The 17,630-nt window shown below is 37.7% G+C and overlaps 1 protein-coding gene across 1 annotated transcript in view; it reads left to right on the top strand.

Moving 5' to 3' along the window:
- The window catches only part of LOC308341129 (oxidation resistance protein 1-like), a 365,268-nt gene extending 348,295 nt beyond the window's left edge, over window positions 1-16,973 (top strand). Inside the window, exon 4 of the mRNA XM_080800816.1 lies at window positions 16,865-16,973. Within this exon, the coding sequence (XP_080656942.1) occupies window positions 16,865-16,923 (59 nt within the window). The 3' untranslated portion in view covers window positions 16,924-16,973. The remainder of the gene's footprint in view (window positions 1-16,864) is intronic.
- Window positions 16,974-17,630: the final 657 nt, after the last annotated feature.

Here is a 17,630-nt window from a genome sequence, read left to right as displayed (position 1 = left end):
TTGTTACCAAAGGAGAGGAGATCAACATTTAGAAATATTTCTTTTACAATCTATAATTTTAAATTCTCTTGAATGTTTAAATTCTCTTTTAAAAAGTAATAGTTAGGCTTCATTCTAAGTTGGGTAAGAGTCATCTTACGCTTTTTTCCTCCGGATTCTACTTACTTTTTCCAGAGTCATAGCCTACATTCGTAGCATTTCCGAGAGGTTAGTGAAGTTAGGCAACACTCCTGAAGTCTCACATCTGAGAGCAGGAGGGAGATCAACTGATAGGCACATGGTCACTGAGTGAGTCTGTGCAGGTCCCTGGAACAGAGCTTGAAGCTTCTGACTACCAGTCCCTGGTTCTCTTCAGCCAACTACTACCAGGGCCCCTGAGGAAATGGGTTAAAAATACAGGATGGAGCCGTTAGCAAAGTAACCGTCATCATTGCTAGTGTGCATATTCCATGTTTCCATGTTGAATAGACTAATAGTTTAAATTCACGAATGTTTATGTTCTGCTGGTTAGTATGTAATTGTATGACGGAAATAATTCCCGAAAATATAGAGTTCACATATATCAGCATAAACACATATGTTAAATTATAAAATAAATACTATTCATTGATTATCGTTATTCTTTATGAAGAGGAGGGCAAACATTATTTTTAATAAACTTTCGTTCAAACTTGCCTAACAGGATCCTCTCTCCCCGAGAGTTTCAACAACTACACAGTCCAAAGCCGATGTGGTACAGTAGGGTATATTTACAAATTAAAATCCCATGTCTTACGGAAGTGAAACTCCCTGCCTCTATCTGTGAGTCTGAGGGTGAGCCTTAAAATCTCACCTGGTTGACCTCCTTTATCTCCTTTCTTTTTTTTTTTTTTTTAATTTATTTATTTGACAGAGATCACAAGTAGGCAGAGAGGCAGGCAGAGAGAGAGGAAGGGAAGCAGGCTTCCCTCTGAGCAGAGAGCCCGATGCGGGACTCGATCCCAGAACCCTGGGATCATGACCTGAGCCGAAGGCAGAGGCTTTAACCCACTGAGCCACCCAGGTGCCTCCTTTATCTCCTTTTTATATCAGGTGGCTTGGCTTTCTCTCCAGAGAAAGAAGGCAGCTAATCTCTGGGTTTAGTTCCTTGCATGGCTACCTGCCAGCTCTGTACCAGTGGTCAAGTCATAGAGCCCCCTTCCCCTCTCCTTTCTAGAACTACAACATGGGGATAATGTGACTCTCCTTCCCCACAAGATTGTTGCAGAGATTAATGACATATGTGTAAACATGGGCTTAACCGATAGAATCTTGGAACTGAAAAGTTCCTCTCCAAGGTGAAGCTACCTCACTATATTTCCAGCTAAGAAAACTGGGATGCCATAATGGCAAATGCTCTGCTCAGGATCATTTAGCCAGAGTCATAAATCTGAGGTTAGAAACCGAATCTTTTGCTTGAGTGTCCTTCGTTTTTGTTTTTGTTGGGTTTTGTTTGTTTGTTTGTTTGTTTCGCTTGATAGGCACAGCAGAACTGACATTCTCGTGGGAGGAATATAAAGACTATGATAGACTGATCTGAAAGAGGAAGTAGGCTTTTTACACCAAGTAACATGACAGCGGATGAGAAAAAAAAAAAAAAAAAAAAAGAGGAAGGTGCCGGGAGGAACATTTATTGGAGGGTTCATAGCATGCCAGACATATATTAAAAAGCAGAAGCGTTTAATTACCTGATTTGTATTACACAGTTGAAATATCTACTAACGATATTTTTAAACGTACGGAATTAGCAGAAGTACATTCCTTCCTTTCCCTGTTTCTAGAAAGTACTCTTCTAATTCTAGGACCTGGCAGGTCTAAACAATAAGCAGCAAATCTCTGCGTTATGCTGTGTTGCCACCTGCATTGGCTGGGGCTGGAGGGGGCAATGAGGTTGTTTAAGGGGGCTAAACTGAGCAGAGTAGCTACTTAGATGAGATGAGAGTGCTGCTGAAACCCCTCACTCACAAGTAACTCTTCAATGCTTTCCAGTCTTAGAGGTTTGAGTGGATTTGCAAGTCATCTCGCAGATAACCTCCTATCATGATATTTACATCCCATAAATTATTTCAGTGACGATAATTCTCCATTTCTCCTTTCACCCTTCAGTGTTGATTGGTGGTAGATAGGCAGAAGAAAGAAACTGAGAGCTTCAAGTTAAAGCTTAGTTGGTTTGTGTGACTGCCTTTGGCTCAGGTCATGACCCCAGGGTCTTGGAATTGAGTCCTGCATCTGATCTGGCTCTCTGCAAGGAGCCTGCTTTTCCCTCTCCCTCTGCCTGCCACTCCCCTGCTTGTGCTCTCTTGTGCTCTCTCTCTGTCAAAATAAATAAATAAAATCCTTTAAAAAAAAAAAAAAAAGGAATGGGCAGGCCTTGAAAGGATTTGAGTAAGTGTGTGTGTGTGTGTGTGTGTGTGTGTGTGTGTGTGTGAGAATGTATGCGCACGCCCACGTGTGTGTGTGTGTGTGTGTGTGTGTATGTGAGAGAGAGAGAGAGAAGAGAGAGAAAGAGGGAGGGAGAGAAATATCAAAAACAGCCTCTGGTTACTTCACTTTTTTGCTTAAAGCTAGAGAGGTAACCATTAAAATCCAAGATGTGATACTACCCTTGTTTTCATGCTGTAGGACTTGATGTAACACCCCTCCTGGGTGCTGGGAATGACAAGTCCAGGTGTAGCCTAGGGTTAGCAGGCACCGTAGTCTACAACAATGGAAAGATGACAGAGCTGAAAACTGAGAACCTGAATTCCAGCTCCTACTCTAAAGGTGAGCAGTTGCATTTGTCTGCGAGTGAAGACCCCCTGATTACCGTCACATAAAGCTGTATTTTTCTCTTGTGGAAGAAATCTAGAAGTAGGAAATCACTGATATAAATTCAGGATGTCAAGTCTCTTTAAAATTTTCTTCATCCTTTCTTCATGGTTCGAAGAGGCTATACCTCTGGCCATCACATCCATCTTCCAGACAGGAGGAAGGTGGGAAAGGAAGGAGGGGCACCTGTACCAGTGAAGCAAAACTTCACTTCACTTCATGTTCATGTCTGTGTCCAGAACTGTGTCACAGGGCTTTCTAGAAAAAGAAAGTGAAAAAAATAGCCTTTTTTTTTTTTTTTTTGGCTAAGTATATTGTTATTTCAAATAGAATCTGGAAGGAAGAAGGGAAGAATGGATTTTAGATAGCAGCTCTTCCTATAATCATTAAGTAACTATACAACCTCAGAAAAGTTATTTGTTCTGCCTGTATCATTTCCTAATGTATAAGATGGATATCATGAATATCAGCTCGATCTTAGCTCCCTGACCCCCGCTTCCCAGCATTATTAAGGGAAGATAAATGAGCATTTTAGCAAATCAAAAATAGTAGATAAATAAAAGGTTGCTTTATTAAGGTAATAGAAAGGAAGGAGTTGTTTGTATTAGAAGAAGGAATGCATACCTTTCTGTTTCTCTAGTCATTAGTGAGAGCAGAATAAGCATAAATTAATCTAAAAGTCTATGTTGGGCATTGTAAAAATATACCAATAAGTAATAAGAACTTAACCTTAAAATACACCTGCAAATCATTCTCATGGGTCAAAAGCTGTATGAACTCCTGCCATTTGACCATAGTGCACTCTAAGTACAGTCTCAAAGGATCTTGAAAGTCAACCAAATGATGTAGCTCTCGCCATTTTTAAAAAATTTAAGATTATGAGAACTTCATACTTTTCTAGTGAAAAACATTTGTCCTTTGCCAGGCCATGTTCTGTGTTGAAATGTATTTTTCAGTAGATTAATGTGTTCAGATTTTTGTTTCAAGAGTATTAGTGTGTAACCAAAATTAGAATTTAAGTTACAAGTCAGAGATCAGCTAGCTAGTATCCTAGAGCCATCCATATAGTAACTTCCTCTTATAAATCCAGAAACAGCCAAATAGTTTATCAGTTAAACATATCAGGAGCCGCAGAACTCCAAAGCAACACTACTAAACAACCTGTCTCATAAGAGCGAGGGTAGACCTAAATTAGTAAGGCACTTAATTCATTTGAAGATTTGAGACCACTGTGTAGAGGTATTCTTCTGTTTTTAACCTACAAAGCTATTTTCTTTATCTCAGTGGCTACCGTATGAGTGTGGAGCACAGTGAGTAGGGTTAGAGACCGATAGGCCTTTTGCTTCTATAGGGATCAAGGCTGCACCAGTATTCGGTAAATGCTAAGGAGAGTTAAATGGGAATTGCTAAAAATGATCTGTAGCGTTCTCTTCAAATTAAGATTATACCAGTTCCCTTTGGAGAATTTCCTTCTGGCCTTTTGCTGTATAAAGTGGGACCTGACCTCATTTGTGAAGCCTAGAAAAATAACACCACGGGGTCAACCGAGCACAGAAGTGGCTTCTGGATTAAGGGAATGGGTCATCAGGCATGGAAATCATTGGCGAAGGAGAAAATACTGACTTAATATTTCAAGTAGTGCTTCAATAGTGAAAGGTAGGAAAGATCAACATGCAGGTGGGAAGAGATGAGGGGCAGAAAGGAGAATTGGAAGACTGGAAAGACGACTTTGAAATTCTTTACACTGGAGTGTGCACGTACCCAGTCCTGTAGGTATATACAGTGATGCTCGCTGCCACTTCGTGAGGATGGTTAACAGCCGTTGCTTTTCTGTGTATGGATGGAACATGAAATAAAGAAGGCAAATTGGGTGTCTTCAGAAATAGTCACCCTTGGACTGTTTAGGCACCACATTTTATATTTATCTATTAGTCTTTTTTTTTGGCACACACAAAAAAATCTATCAAAATATCTTTGTGGCTTTTATTTTTAAGTAGCTCTAAAATGAATTGTAAAAGGTGGAATATTTTATGGATGTGAGTCTAGATTGAGAGCATTTAGTGACCATATAATGTGCTTTCCTTACACTCCGTTAGTGTTTATTCATTTAATTCAGTTAACAAATAGTTATTGAATGACTACTCTGTGTCAGTAGTGACCTAGGTCATGCCATAGGAGATCATAATCAGTCTACTAATAAAAATTTGATCCTAAGAATATATAAGTGTTCAGTGATTTTCAACATAAATTTTCTTGGGAACGTATTACCGATACAGTGATGTAATAGCCAACTGAGAAAACAATCCCTTCAGTGCAGCTTTCATCCTCTGTTCTGGGGAATTGCGATGTCTGCTATGTGTGATGTATAATACCTTACGTACTTCTATAACCCTCATCAGGACACAGTGCAAAAAAAATTTTTTTAAATACTTGCAGTTTGAAAACTGAAATAAAATCAGAGACACTGGGGCACCTGGGTGGCTCAGTGGGTTAAAGCCTCTGCCTTCAGCTCAGGTCATGATCCCAGGGTCCTGGGATCAAGCCCCTCATTGGGCTGTCTGCTCAGCAGGGAGCCTGCTTCCCTTACCCTCTCTCCACCTGCCTCTTTGCCTGCTTGTGATCTCTGTCAAAAAAATAAATAAAATCTTAAAAAAAAAAATCAGAGACACTGGAAATATTTAGTTCATAGCCTAGACAAGAAGAAAGAAAATATCTATATTCATTGAAAAGGTGTTATTGATATGTTCCCTAAACCTAAATACATTTTGGGAAGACAGAAGATTTCTTAGGAGATTAAGATCTTGCAAATATTAAGAATGAAGAAAGACAGGACATGATCCATTTAGACCTACCCTTCAGATCTTAAGAAAAGGTTTGGGGAGAAAAAGTAGTGTTCTCTATGCTTAATGTGGAAACAGGTATTACCTTTAAGTGGTATCACGTAAGTGTAGAGCTAGCTTTGTAAGGCCATCCATTATTACAGTGATTGATGACATAACACATTTTCTGTGCCTTTTCCCTTTTTCTGGGTGAATGTGGGAAAACAGATATGGCCTAAAATTTTAACATGGCTATGTATGTTATATATGCTATTTCATTTCTGGGTAGTTTTATTACATTGAATTCCATTTTGTGTTTGCCTTTTAAGCAGTAATTTCAGGTAAAATGCATTTAAATGTCTGGGAATAAAGCAACTTGTCAAGTGAAATGCTCTATTTTCTAGTAACAGATGGTTTGTCCTTGTTGGGTAAAGCTTATTCTGTATCGATCTTGATTTTGTTTTAGTTTATACACACACACACACACACACACACACACACACACAAAATAGCTAAGAAAAAATATAATAGCTGCAGAAAAAAAAAGGGCACTTTGTTTTTTAGAGGGAGAAAGTGTGCTTGTATGCACATGTGAGCAGGAGGAGGGGGAATGGGCAGAGAGGGGGGACAGAATCTGAAATAGGCCCCATGCCAAGAGCAGAGCCTAACACGGGGCTCGATCTCACAACCCTGAGATCATGACCTGAGATGAAATCAAGAGTCAGTCACTTAATTGACTAGGCCACCCAGGTACCCCAAAGGGGTACTTTTTATACAACACTCTTTTTGGTGTATAAAATTTAAATTTTTGCTGCCTTTTGTTAAGCTATACATAATTATGTAGGCTACCATCTGATTCCTAGTTAAATAACTAAGTTGCTTGCATCACAGGTTAATACTGTTATTTCAAACCACTGCATGCTAGTAAAACTATGGTAATACCACTACTCTTTTCTTACCATGTAGCTGCCTTTGCATATAACTCTTCAAAAGTAACTACTTTCAAATATTCCCCTTGGCTCTTTAGCTTTGTCCCTAGTACTCTTTGCCAGTTCTACCTTTTTCACTTTACTCTTCATGTTAAACTAAGAGAATACATCTCTGAAACAAATATATTCATAGTCTCATGGGAAAGACATCTGAGAAAAAGAAAGCTCAAAAGGAAAAGAAAAAAGACCGAAGTGTAAAATAATGTTGGGCTTGTTGCCTAATTTCTTTTTTGGCCCTGATCATCTGAGCCAGCATTTGCTTGTTGTAAAAAAGATGACTCTTTAAGTTTCTCTGTGCTGATGGAATTTATTATAAAGAAAGTCACGGCTTCAACTTGCAATTGCAGACTTCACGGCCATATAATTCATGTGCTCTGTTCCTATGGCCAGTCATAAAAAAATTCAAGAGGTATTGTGTTGTTTGGGATTGTACCCGAAGTATGAAGTTTAATGTGCGGATTTTCACCAAACTTCGGAAACCTCTTAAAGAAAGAAGGAAATATAAACTGGTCCTATAAGCTCAACTTCAGTAATCTCTTGAAGATTTACTCCCTGACTAAACCTCAGTCTTGATAGTAAAACATTTCTTTATTACTGATAACACACAAAAAGTCTATATAATTTATGTGGGATTTACATGAATGAACAACAAACTCCCTTAGTTCTGTAATATACACTTAAGATGTTTGGTTTGGAATATTTCATTTTGTACAATTTTATTACCTAAATTTCTATGGTGAACTACTAAGAACTAACCCCCTTTGAAAGATGTACTTGGATGAGCAGATATAAGATTAAAAATCAGTCTTATTTGTAGGCTATATGAGCCATGGTAATCTGAAAGAAAAGTTAAAACATGAAGGGGCACCTGGGTGGCTCAGTTGGTTAAGTGTCTGCCTTCTGCTCAGGTTATGATCCCAGGGTCCTGGGATGCAAACCTGTGTCAGGCTCTCTGCTGCTTCTCCCTCTCCTCTTGCTCATGCTCGCTCTCTCTCTCTCTGTCTCTCAAATAAATAAATAAAATCTTAAAAAAGAGAGAAATTAAAACATGAAAAGGAAAATTTCTGAAAACTCATAATATGCTCCCTCTTAAGGTCCTGCCTAGTTTGTGATCTGTACTGTTAAAAAAAAAAAATGAAAAGAAAAGTTATAGCTGATTTATAGGAGAGTCTAAATGAACAAAGAGCTGAAAAGTTAGTTTTAGGACTTAGAAGAAAAGTCCCAGAAACTAAAATATTGTAACTTGAAGTAAAAAGATGACAACGTCAGTAACAATAATGGCTTCCATTTATTGAACACTTGCCATATGCCATTTTTCACAGTAGTATACAATATACATATTAAACCCATTTTACAGATGAGAAAACTGAGGCTTGGGGGATTAACTTAATCCAAAGTCATACAATAGTAAGTGATGAAGGCAGAAATCAAATCATAGAATTCGGACTCTAGAGCCACCTATTTAATAAGACAGTCACCATACAGCATCTGATGCTCAAACAGAGTAAGTAGTTACTTGAATCACAGACAAGGTGACCTTGAATATTCAAGTTTTTAAAGCTAACGTTATTTAATGAAAGTAAAGATAATGGAAGAGGAACAAGTTAAATAATATCACGTGGAAAGAAACATGGAAATTCAGACCATGGGACATAGCCCAGGATCACTGACATATTTCTGCAATAAGCCAAGGGCATGGAAAAAAAAAAATATCATGGGGCTTTTGCTAAGATCTTGCTGCTCCAAATGTGGTCCACTTTGATTCCAGCAACATTGCCACCACCTGGGAGATTGAGAGACATGCAATCTTTCAGGTCTTGCCCCAGACCCTAGTGAGTCTTAAGATCCATAAGTGATTCATTTGCACATAAAGTTTAAGAAGCTCTGGTCTAGATGACTAGAGACTTAACCAGTTGTAGTAGGTAGACCTTGTTTAGATCATGATTCAACAAGGCAATAGAAAAAGACATTTTTACCTATTGGGGAGGTTGGGTTTGGGCTAGGTCTTGGATTCTACAAAGGAATGATAATGGCACCTCATACTTAACGATGGATGTCCAATTTTTTTATGTTTAAAATTTAGACATGTAAACTGATGTATGTAAGAGTGAAATAATATATCTGGAATTTGTTTTAAAATGTTTTGGCAAAGAAAAGAGCAATAGGTGATACAAATGTGGCAAAATCTTTAAAATTGTTGAATCTGTCATACTATTCTTCTACTTTTTTTTTTCATTTTGGGTTTTATTTTCATTAGTAGTAAATAAATCAGACTTCAGACTGTATTGAGAACTAGACAATTTCAGAGGCAAAATATACCTACCCTCAAATCCTCATCCAAAAGATACTGTCTCAAAGTTTTTCCATGTAAATTTGTATAAGTAACATCTTTTAATTGTTAAAAAATTCTAACATTCTGACATTGTCTATTAACTTCAAATGTGTGAAGACCTACCATTATATCAGATGTTCTTTCTCTTACACTTTTTATAATTTTTTTATTGTAATATAATTAACATCCAGTGTTAAATTAGTTTTTGGTGTACAATATAATTGACTCAGCAATTCTGTGCATTTCTCAGTGTTCATCAAATGAATATACTCTTAATCCCCTTTATCTATTTCACCCATCCTCCTACCCTTTTCCCCTCTGGCAACCACCAGTGTGCTCTCTGTTTAAGAATTTGTTTTTTGTTTCTTGTTTTTTGTTTTTGTTTCTTTTTTTTCTGTTTGTTCATTTGTTTTGTTTCTTAAATTACACAGATGAGTGAAATCATATGGTATTTGTCTTTCTTTGAACTAACTTATTTCACTTACCATTATACCCTCTAGGTCCATCCATGTTGTTGCAAATAGCAAGATCTCATTATGTTTTATGGCTGAGAAATAGTCTGTTTTATTTCTATATCTATCCATCTATATATGTAATTTATATATATGTATATAAAGTGATTATATATATATTCTGTTTTATATATATGTAAAATGATATATATATATAAACCACATCTTTATCCATTTGTGGATAGACACTTGGTTTACTTCCATATCTGGGCTGTTGTAAGTAATGCTACAAACATAGGGGTACATATATCTTTTTGAATTAGTGTTTTCATTTTCTTTGGGTGGATACCTGGTAATGGAATTACTAGATCATATGGCAATTCTACTTTTAATTTTTTGAAGAACCCCCGTACTGTTTTCCACAATGCTTGCACCAGTTTTCATTTCCACTTACAGTGCATGAGCGTTCCTTTTTCTCTACCACCTTACCAACACTTGTTATTTTTTGTGTTTTTCATTTTAGCCATTCTGACAGGGGTGAAGTAATATCTCATTATAGTTTTGGTTTGCATTTCCCTGATGATGTGTGATGTTGAACATCTTTTCATGTGTCTGTTGGCCATCTGTATGTTTTCTTTGGAAAAATGTCTATTCATGTCTTCTTCCCATTTTTAAATCACATTGGTTTTTTGGTGTTGAGTTGCATAGGTTCTTTATATATTTTGGATATTAGCTCCTTATTGGATATATCATTTGCAAATCTCTCATTCAGTAGGTTGCCTTTTTCTTTCTACTTTTGAATGTTAGAAGTTTTCATAATTTTTAAAATATTTTATTTCTTTATTTGAGAGAGAGTGCATGTGAGTGGGGAGGGGGGTGAGGTGAGGGACAGAGGAAAAGGGAGAGAGAGAGAGAATCCCAAGCAGACTCTATGCTGAGCATGAGCACAGAGTCTGATCCCACGACCCTGAGATCATGACCCCAGCTGAAACCAAGGGTCAGATGCTCAACCAGCTGAGCCACCCTGATGTCCCAATATTTTTCATAATTTTAAAAAAATACCAAAAGAAGTAGGCTTATGCTCTAGAAATTTTAGAAATAACTACAAGAAGTTTCTCATAGTAAGAAAGGTTAATCATTTAACAGGATGCCAGAGAAGCTTTCTCCAAAGCATTTTTAAAATAGGACAAATTCATTGGTCTGGGGGCATTTTCAGGTAGTCCTGGCAAAAGCCAGATCCGTCAAGCTCCTTTTCTCAAAAATGATCCTATAGTAGGTGTTGCGCTTTGTGAATACTTTGGGCCATTGATCTTAGCTTTAATGCCTTAGTTATGTTTTCTTTAAAAAAAAAAAAAAAAAAAAAAAAGCATTTGATGATGCTTTTGTTCTAGCCCTGTATTTGCTCTCATCATGGCACTCTTCTCCGGTAGTTCACTTTAATGGCTGACAGATAAAATGTTAAGGTATATACTCGTCCAAACCAAGCGTTTACTAGAGTCCTGTACTGATCTCATTGTGTTGGGAGTCTATGCTTAAGTGCAGACTAAGGCCTTTTGATGTTATGTGATCAATAGGAAACCTTTTAAGCTGGTATGTATTTGTCATATAGAAAAGCATTCCTTTCAACATCATATAAACCCTTTATGTACTTACCAACTGTATAGCACATCATTTTTTGTGTCTGGAAAAGGGAGCAAAGGAGAATTCCCCAAGCTATTAAAAAAGAAAACCCAACCACTTTTGCAACTAATGAAGTGGCAGTATTTGTGGTAATATGTTTCATGTTTTCTGGCTTCCTCCTGTAGAAACCTGAGAATGGTTCTCAAAGACTTAATAGTAAACTCAGCCAGCATCCTGAGCTGTAGACATTATACGTTTATAGATGAGCCACCGACGCCTGACTGGTTTAGTAGGTGCCTCATGCTTACAGAGTGAGTCAGCAGACAAGCAAGAATGTGCTTTCAGAAACCTTCCCGTCTGAACCACAAGTAGTTCTTCCTAGATGGCACTGTATTTTGGTCTGTTGGTTTAGATTTTATGGAATAATCTACAGCATCTAAGATTTTCCTTAAGACAAATTCGTATTAGGAGGAACAAATGAGTAACAGGACAATGGAAAGAATTTTGGTTCTGACTCTGAGTCAGAGAATTACTGACACTCAGGTGCTGGTCCTTTAACACTTCTCTGATTTAGGTTATGCTCCCGTGAGGCTCCCTATGGATAGGAAGCTGCATTGTGAAATGTGTGTGATTTTCAATTTTGTAGATATTCCAGTTGTTTTCTCTCCCTCTTCTTCCTAGTAGATGCCCAATTACTTAGTCTCTCCCTCTGTTCCCACCACAGTGGCAGTCTCTGCGTAAAATTGTATGTATTGCTTATTAGCCCTCAGTCAGTACAAACAAAACCTGGTACTTAAACCGTGATCGTCTGCTGTTCCTTAAACATGTTCTACACCCTCTTTTACCCCTCAGCTTGTTTGCTCTGCTATAGCACAGTATTAGAATCCTTGGCTAGAGAATTGTAATTAGAATAGTTTGTTGTTTCTCCTAACCATGTTGCTGCTATTAAAATTGTTCATTATAAAATACAGCACTATTTCAAAATACCTAAAATGCCTTTATAACTGTAGATATATTTGAGAGGAAATAGGGTGCAACATCTCATAGTCCAAAGAATTACTAAATATAGTAAAGAATTTTATTTTCTTTCGTATTTTAGAAGAATATTATTATAGCAAAAGAAAGAGCTTTAATGTATGTGTGTACACACCCGAGAAGTAAGGCAGTGAGAGAATACTGTTTAAGGATAATTTTCTCCCAAAAAAGGTATAAAATCAAGACAGACAAAAATGAGCATATTTAAATATTGTATTTAACTCATTAATGAAAGAACCAGCAACATGTTACAACCAGTTCAAAGGCGAATCCAAACAGACATATTAATAGATGAGGATTATTGAAATAAAAGTGCAGATGGAGACACGTTCTTCCACTGCTGGTGAAGAAAGCCAGTTCAGTCTATTGGATAGAATTCACATAGACAAGAATGCCTTTGTTTATTTTTTCTTAAGATTTTGTTTATTTATTTGACACAGAGAGAGATCGCAAGTAGGCAGAGAGGCAGGCAGAAAGGAGAAGCAGGCTCCCTGCTGAGCAGAGAAACCGACATGGGTCTCAATCCCAAGACCCTGAGATCATGACCTGAGCAGAAGGCAGAGGCTTAACCCACTGAGCCACCCAGGTGCCCCAAGAATGCCTTTGTTTATAGACAGGAATTATTTTGAATTGCTATCAGTTTTTATAATTTATAGAGTTATAAAGTCGCTTCCATAGAGTCAAAATCAGATAATCCTGCTGAGTTTACTATATACTTTATAGTTTTTCCACTAAAACACAATGTTTTTTGTGTTGTTTAGTTTTCTTTTGTTTCCCTTATAGTTCTCTATCCCTAAGGGCACCATACCCTCCGTGACTCCCTACTACCAACAGAAGGAAGTCCAAATTCATTAGGTAGACATTCACATTTTAGCTTCTGCCTCCTTCAGTGTTTTCTGTTATGCAGTCCAGCACCCTTAAACCCCACAGTATTCAGCCTTTGTTCTCAAATTTGACTAAACTTTCAAGTCCCTGCTAAATTGTCACTTCTCTAAGAAGCCATGTCGTACTTTATCTACTTGAACCAGGAATTATGCTACCTCCCTTGATACTCATCACTATTTTCTGTACTTTTCTTGAATATTGACCATCTGCTGTAATCTACAGTAGTTCTCAAACTTGCCAGAACATCAGAATTACCTGGAGGGCTGACTAAAACACAGATTGCTGGGTTCCACCCATCCTTTCATCCAGTGGGGCTAAGGTTGAACCTGAGAATTTGCATTTCTTAAAAGCCTGAGTGGCTCAGTGAGTGGTTAAGCGTTCTCTTGATTTCCACTCAGGTCCTGGGATGGAGCTTAGCCTCAGGCTCTGCGCTCAGTGGGGAGCCTGCTTGTCCTTCTTCCCCTTTCCTTCTGCTCTTCTCCCCACTAGCTGTCTTTCACTCTAAAATAAATAAAATAAAATCTTTTTTTTTAAATAAAGATTTTATTTATTTATTTGACAGAGATCACAAGTAGGCAGAGAAGCAGGCAGAGAGAGAGAGAGGAGGAAGCAGGCTCCCCACCTAGCAGAGGGCCCGATGCGGGGCTCGATCCCAGGACCCCGGGATCATGACCTGAGCCCAAGGCAGAGGCTTTAATAAACCACTGAGCCACCCAGGCGCCCCTAAAATAAAATCTTAAAAAAAAAAAAAAATCCCAAATGATGCTAATGCTACTGGTCCAAAGACTCTTTGAGAACTACTTGCTCAGAGGAACTGTGTAAAAAACTGCAGTTAAGGTGAATGAGATACAGACGCAGCCCATTAGGAATTCACAGTCTAATGGACGTGTCAAAAGCTGGTTTGCCAAAATATCTCTAAAACCACTTTCTAGTAAGACAAAGCTGAGTTAGTACTGAAATCAGGAGAATACCACCTCAAAGAGCCTTAGTAGTGCTTAGAAGGTGGTTGGTCAGGGGAAGGTGGGCAGAAATAGTTGGTATGTTTGAGATTTTCAAGTTTAAGTCATGTCTTTTGGTTGTTAGGATTGAGTCATGATCAGGATATATGTGATAATTTATGATATGGTGGTTTAGTATTCATAGAATAAGATGAGGGTTTGAGGCAGGGGGTTCAAAGAGTTCGGGTGTGTGAACTGTTGGCTGATGCTTTTTCTGTTAAAACTGATGTGTCATTTGGGATGCTTCTGGAATGCATCAGATGACAATAGAGTAGTAAGGTCATATTAATGTAGACAGGTGTAGTAGTAGTTTCAGAGACAGAGAAACAAATAAAACAGAAATATAAACAATTAGTGTGGTAAGATAAGTATAATTAAGGTAGTTGTGGAACGCTTTGGGAGAAAATACACAGAATCTTATAACCTCTCTGCAATCTGTCACTGCCACGAAGTCTAAAATCTTTGAGCGCCCTGCTTTGGTTTATCTTTGGTAAATCAAAGAAGCAGCATTATGTTTACAGAGACAATGTTTCTTCCTATTTCTTTTCTTTCTCTCTTTATACTCTTAACATCCCCAGGTGCAGATTTACACATACATATTTTATAAACACTCAATATCAAATTTTGGATGAGTGCAAATAATTTGTATTTATTAAGGATCCACTATATGACACATGCAATGCAAGTATGTGTGTCCATATATTTCAGTTAGCTGTATATGAGATTTTTGTAGTAATTATCTTTATCCCCTTGCTGATGCAGATGATTCTGATTGGGACCTTAAGGATATGTAGACCTCTGAATATGGCTCTTTTCTATATAACTCAGAACTCATGGTCTCTTCTTTTTGGGAGATTTAAGTAGTGAGTGTGATGATTTTCAAGCACAATAGTCCTCTATTTAAAAATAGTAAAAATAAAATAAAATAAAAGTAGTAAAAATAAGCATATATTTTTAAAGGCTTAAATAACAAGTGATCTTTGCTTAATTACTTAAGCTCTAACCTTTGGTGGCATGAAACTGACACTAATTACCTTGCAAATCAGTTTTTAGAAATACCCTAAAGTGAATATAATAAAGTTACATTTGAGAAAAACAAATTAAATCTTGAAATTAAAATTCCGGCACATGATATAATGTTTAAGCTTAAATTCCTAAAGAGGTACTTAAAATTCTTTGTACCAAATACATCCTATGTTTGATCATAATACTTGAAAGAATACCCAACATAGTCTTCAACAGGTTCCAAAATCAAACAAGAAAATATGCATCTTATAAAGTATATTTACTTAGATGTATTCATCACAAGCTATGCATGTTTTATAAAACATTTATAAATCCTTTATAAAATTCATTTCAGTATTCTTTTACTAAAGTTTTGAGAAAACATCTGCAAGGTAGCACAACTTTTGAAGTTTCAAAAACTTGCCATCATGCTAAATGCATTCACAACATGCAAATTTGCCAGCTAAAGAAGCATCATCCCATTAACAATAAACCATTTGGCATGCAGCTATCTTCTCCCTTTGCCATATGGGCTTTTATCACACCTTTCTTTCAGTCCCAGATTTCTCTGCTCATTGTAGTTAAGTCAAATCCGTGCAAGGAGGGCTTCAGAGGGTAGGGTGTCTTAACTAGGACCACAGAGATTTTGAAGCTGTAGGCGAAAATGTGGGACTGAAAGAGAAAGCACAAAGATATGTCAGGAAGTGGCAATAGCCTGCCCTGTATCTTCTCTGTCTTGAGATGCGGATGCACCAGGAGCAGTAGATGTCCGATATCTCTGGGCACAACTTACTAAAGTACAAATGCAAGAGAATATTACATATTATTGTAGCTAGACAAAGGTTAAAATATGGCTTTCTGGAGCACCTGGGTGGCTCAGTTGGTTAAGCATCCAGCTCTTGGTTCCGGCTCAGGTCATGATCTCATGGGTCATGAGACCAAGCCCCTGCATCAGGCTGCCCACTCTGTTTGAAGGGTCTGCTTGAAGAGTCTCTCCCTCTGCCCCTGCCCCCATGTGCTCTCTCCCTCCCTAAAATAAATAAATCTTGGAGGGAGGGAGGGAGGGAAGAAGGAAGGAAGGAAGGAAGGAAGGAAGGAAGGAAGGAAGAAGGGAAGATAAAGAAAGAAGGCTTTCTGAAGACAGAATATAAAAGTTGCCAGAGGCATGATGCTGTTACAGGAGTACTTAATCTATCCCAACATCCATTAGATATGGGGCTCTCAGCCTGGGCACTAGTGACGTTTGAAGCCGAATGGTTCTCTGTTGCTGCAGCTGTCTTAAGCGCTATAAGATCTTAAACAGTATCCATGGTCTCAACCTGCTAGATGCCAGTAGTATCACACCCTCATTTGATAACCAAAAATATCTCCAGACACTGCTGAATATTCCGTACAGGTAGAGTTGCCAGTTTTAGCAAGTGAAAATAAAGGATGCCCAGGTAAATTTGAATTTCTGATAAACAGCAAGTAACTTTTTCATGTATGTCCCATGCAACATTTGGTACAGACTTGTACTAAAAAACTTATTTGTCATTCTTCTGAAATTAAAATTTAACTGAGAGTCCTGTGTTTTAATCTAGAAACCCTTCTGGGAGGCAAAATTGCCCATGACCGAAGACTGTAGCATCAATAACTTGAGAGCAAACACCGGAGAGACTCTTGACTGACCTGAATGATAGTGTTGCTTTCCTTAACCTCTCTAACCCCATAAGCTTGTATGCAAAAGGGGGAGGGTTCATTAACTTCCCTCACAGAGTGGACATGAGGTATGAAGGAAATAATATATGAAAAAAACTTTTGAGTACAGTGCCTGGCATAGTAAACAATTGATATATGTTCATTACTGACATTCCCTCTCAAGATGATGTCATAATATTTACTGATATCTGGACTTAATTTTCAGTAACAGGAAAGACTGTGTTACAGAAACAACAGGAACTCTGCAGTGATTCTCAATCTTGACTGCACGTTGAAATCACCTGGGGAATGTCCTTTCCTGATGTCTGTATCCTACCTGTGAGAGATTTGGATTTCATTAATCTAGAGAGTGGCCTGAGCATTGGAATTTTCAAAAGCTCCACAGGAGTCCTAAAATCTGGAGCCAAGGCTGACAACCACTCTTGGAGAGAAAAGTATTAGAAATTGGTATTCCTTAATAATGAAGAGAGGAAATAAACTAAACTTATATCTCTATATAACTATATCTGATTCTTGGGCTTTAGAAAATTGGGTTAGGATCAAATTTAGAGAGAAGACAGACATGATTTCAGTCATTCAACAAATATAATATCTGTGTGCCTACTATGTGCCAGGCCATGTTTTAAGCAGTAAAGGGAGTCCCTGTCCTTGTTGAATGATAGTAGGGAGGGACAGATAATAAACAAATAAGACATTTTAATCTAATTTCAAAGACTATAACTAAGGCCTTCATGAGAGATGGTAGCATTGCAATGAAAATCAAAGGCATGAATAATCTTAATGAGAAAACAAAATGGGGAGGAAGCAGCATGACTTAACAAGATGTTCTCTGAGCTTGGCTCTTAGAAGAGATGAAAGTATGAAGGACATATTACCAAGGACATATGAAAGAATGTCATAAAACTGTAAAGAGTGTCAGAAAGGCCAAAACAGAGAGTAAAATTTTAGAAAAGTGAGGTTTAGAAACAGTG

This window comes from Martes martes (genome assembly GCF_963455335.1).
Source record: "Martes martes genome assembly, chromosome: 4".
Taxonomy (NCBI): domain Eukaryota; kingdom Metazoa; phylum Chordata; class Mammalia; order Carnivora; family Mustelidae; genus Martes; species Martes martes.
Note: the sequence above shows the minus strand (reverse complement) of the source record. Positions and strands in the feature narration are given on the sequence as shown.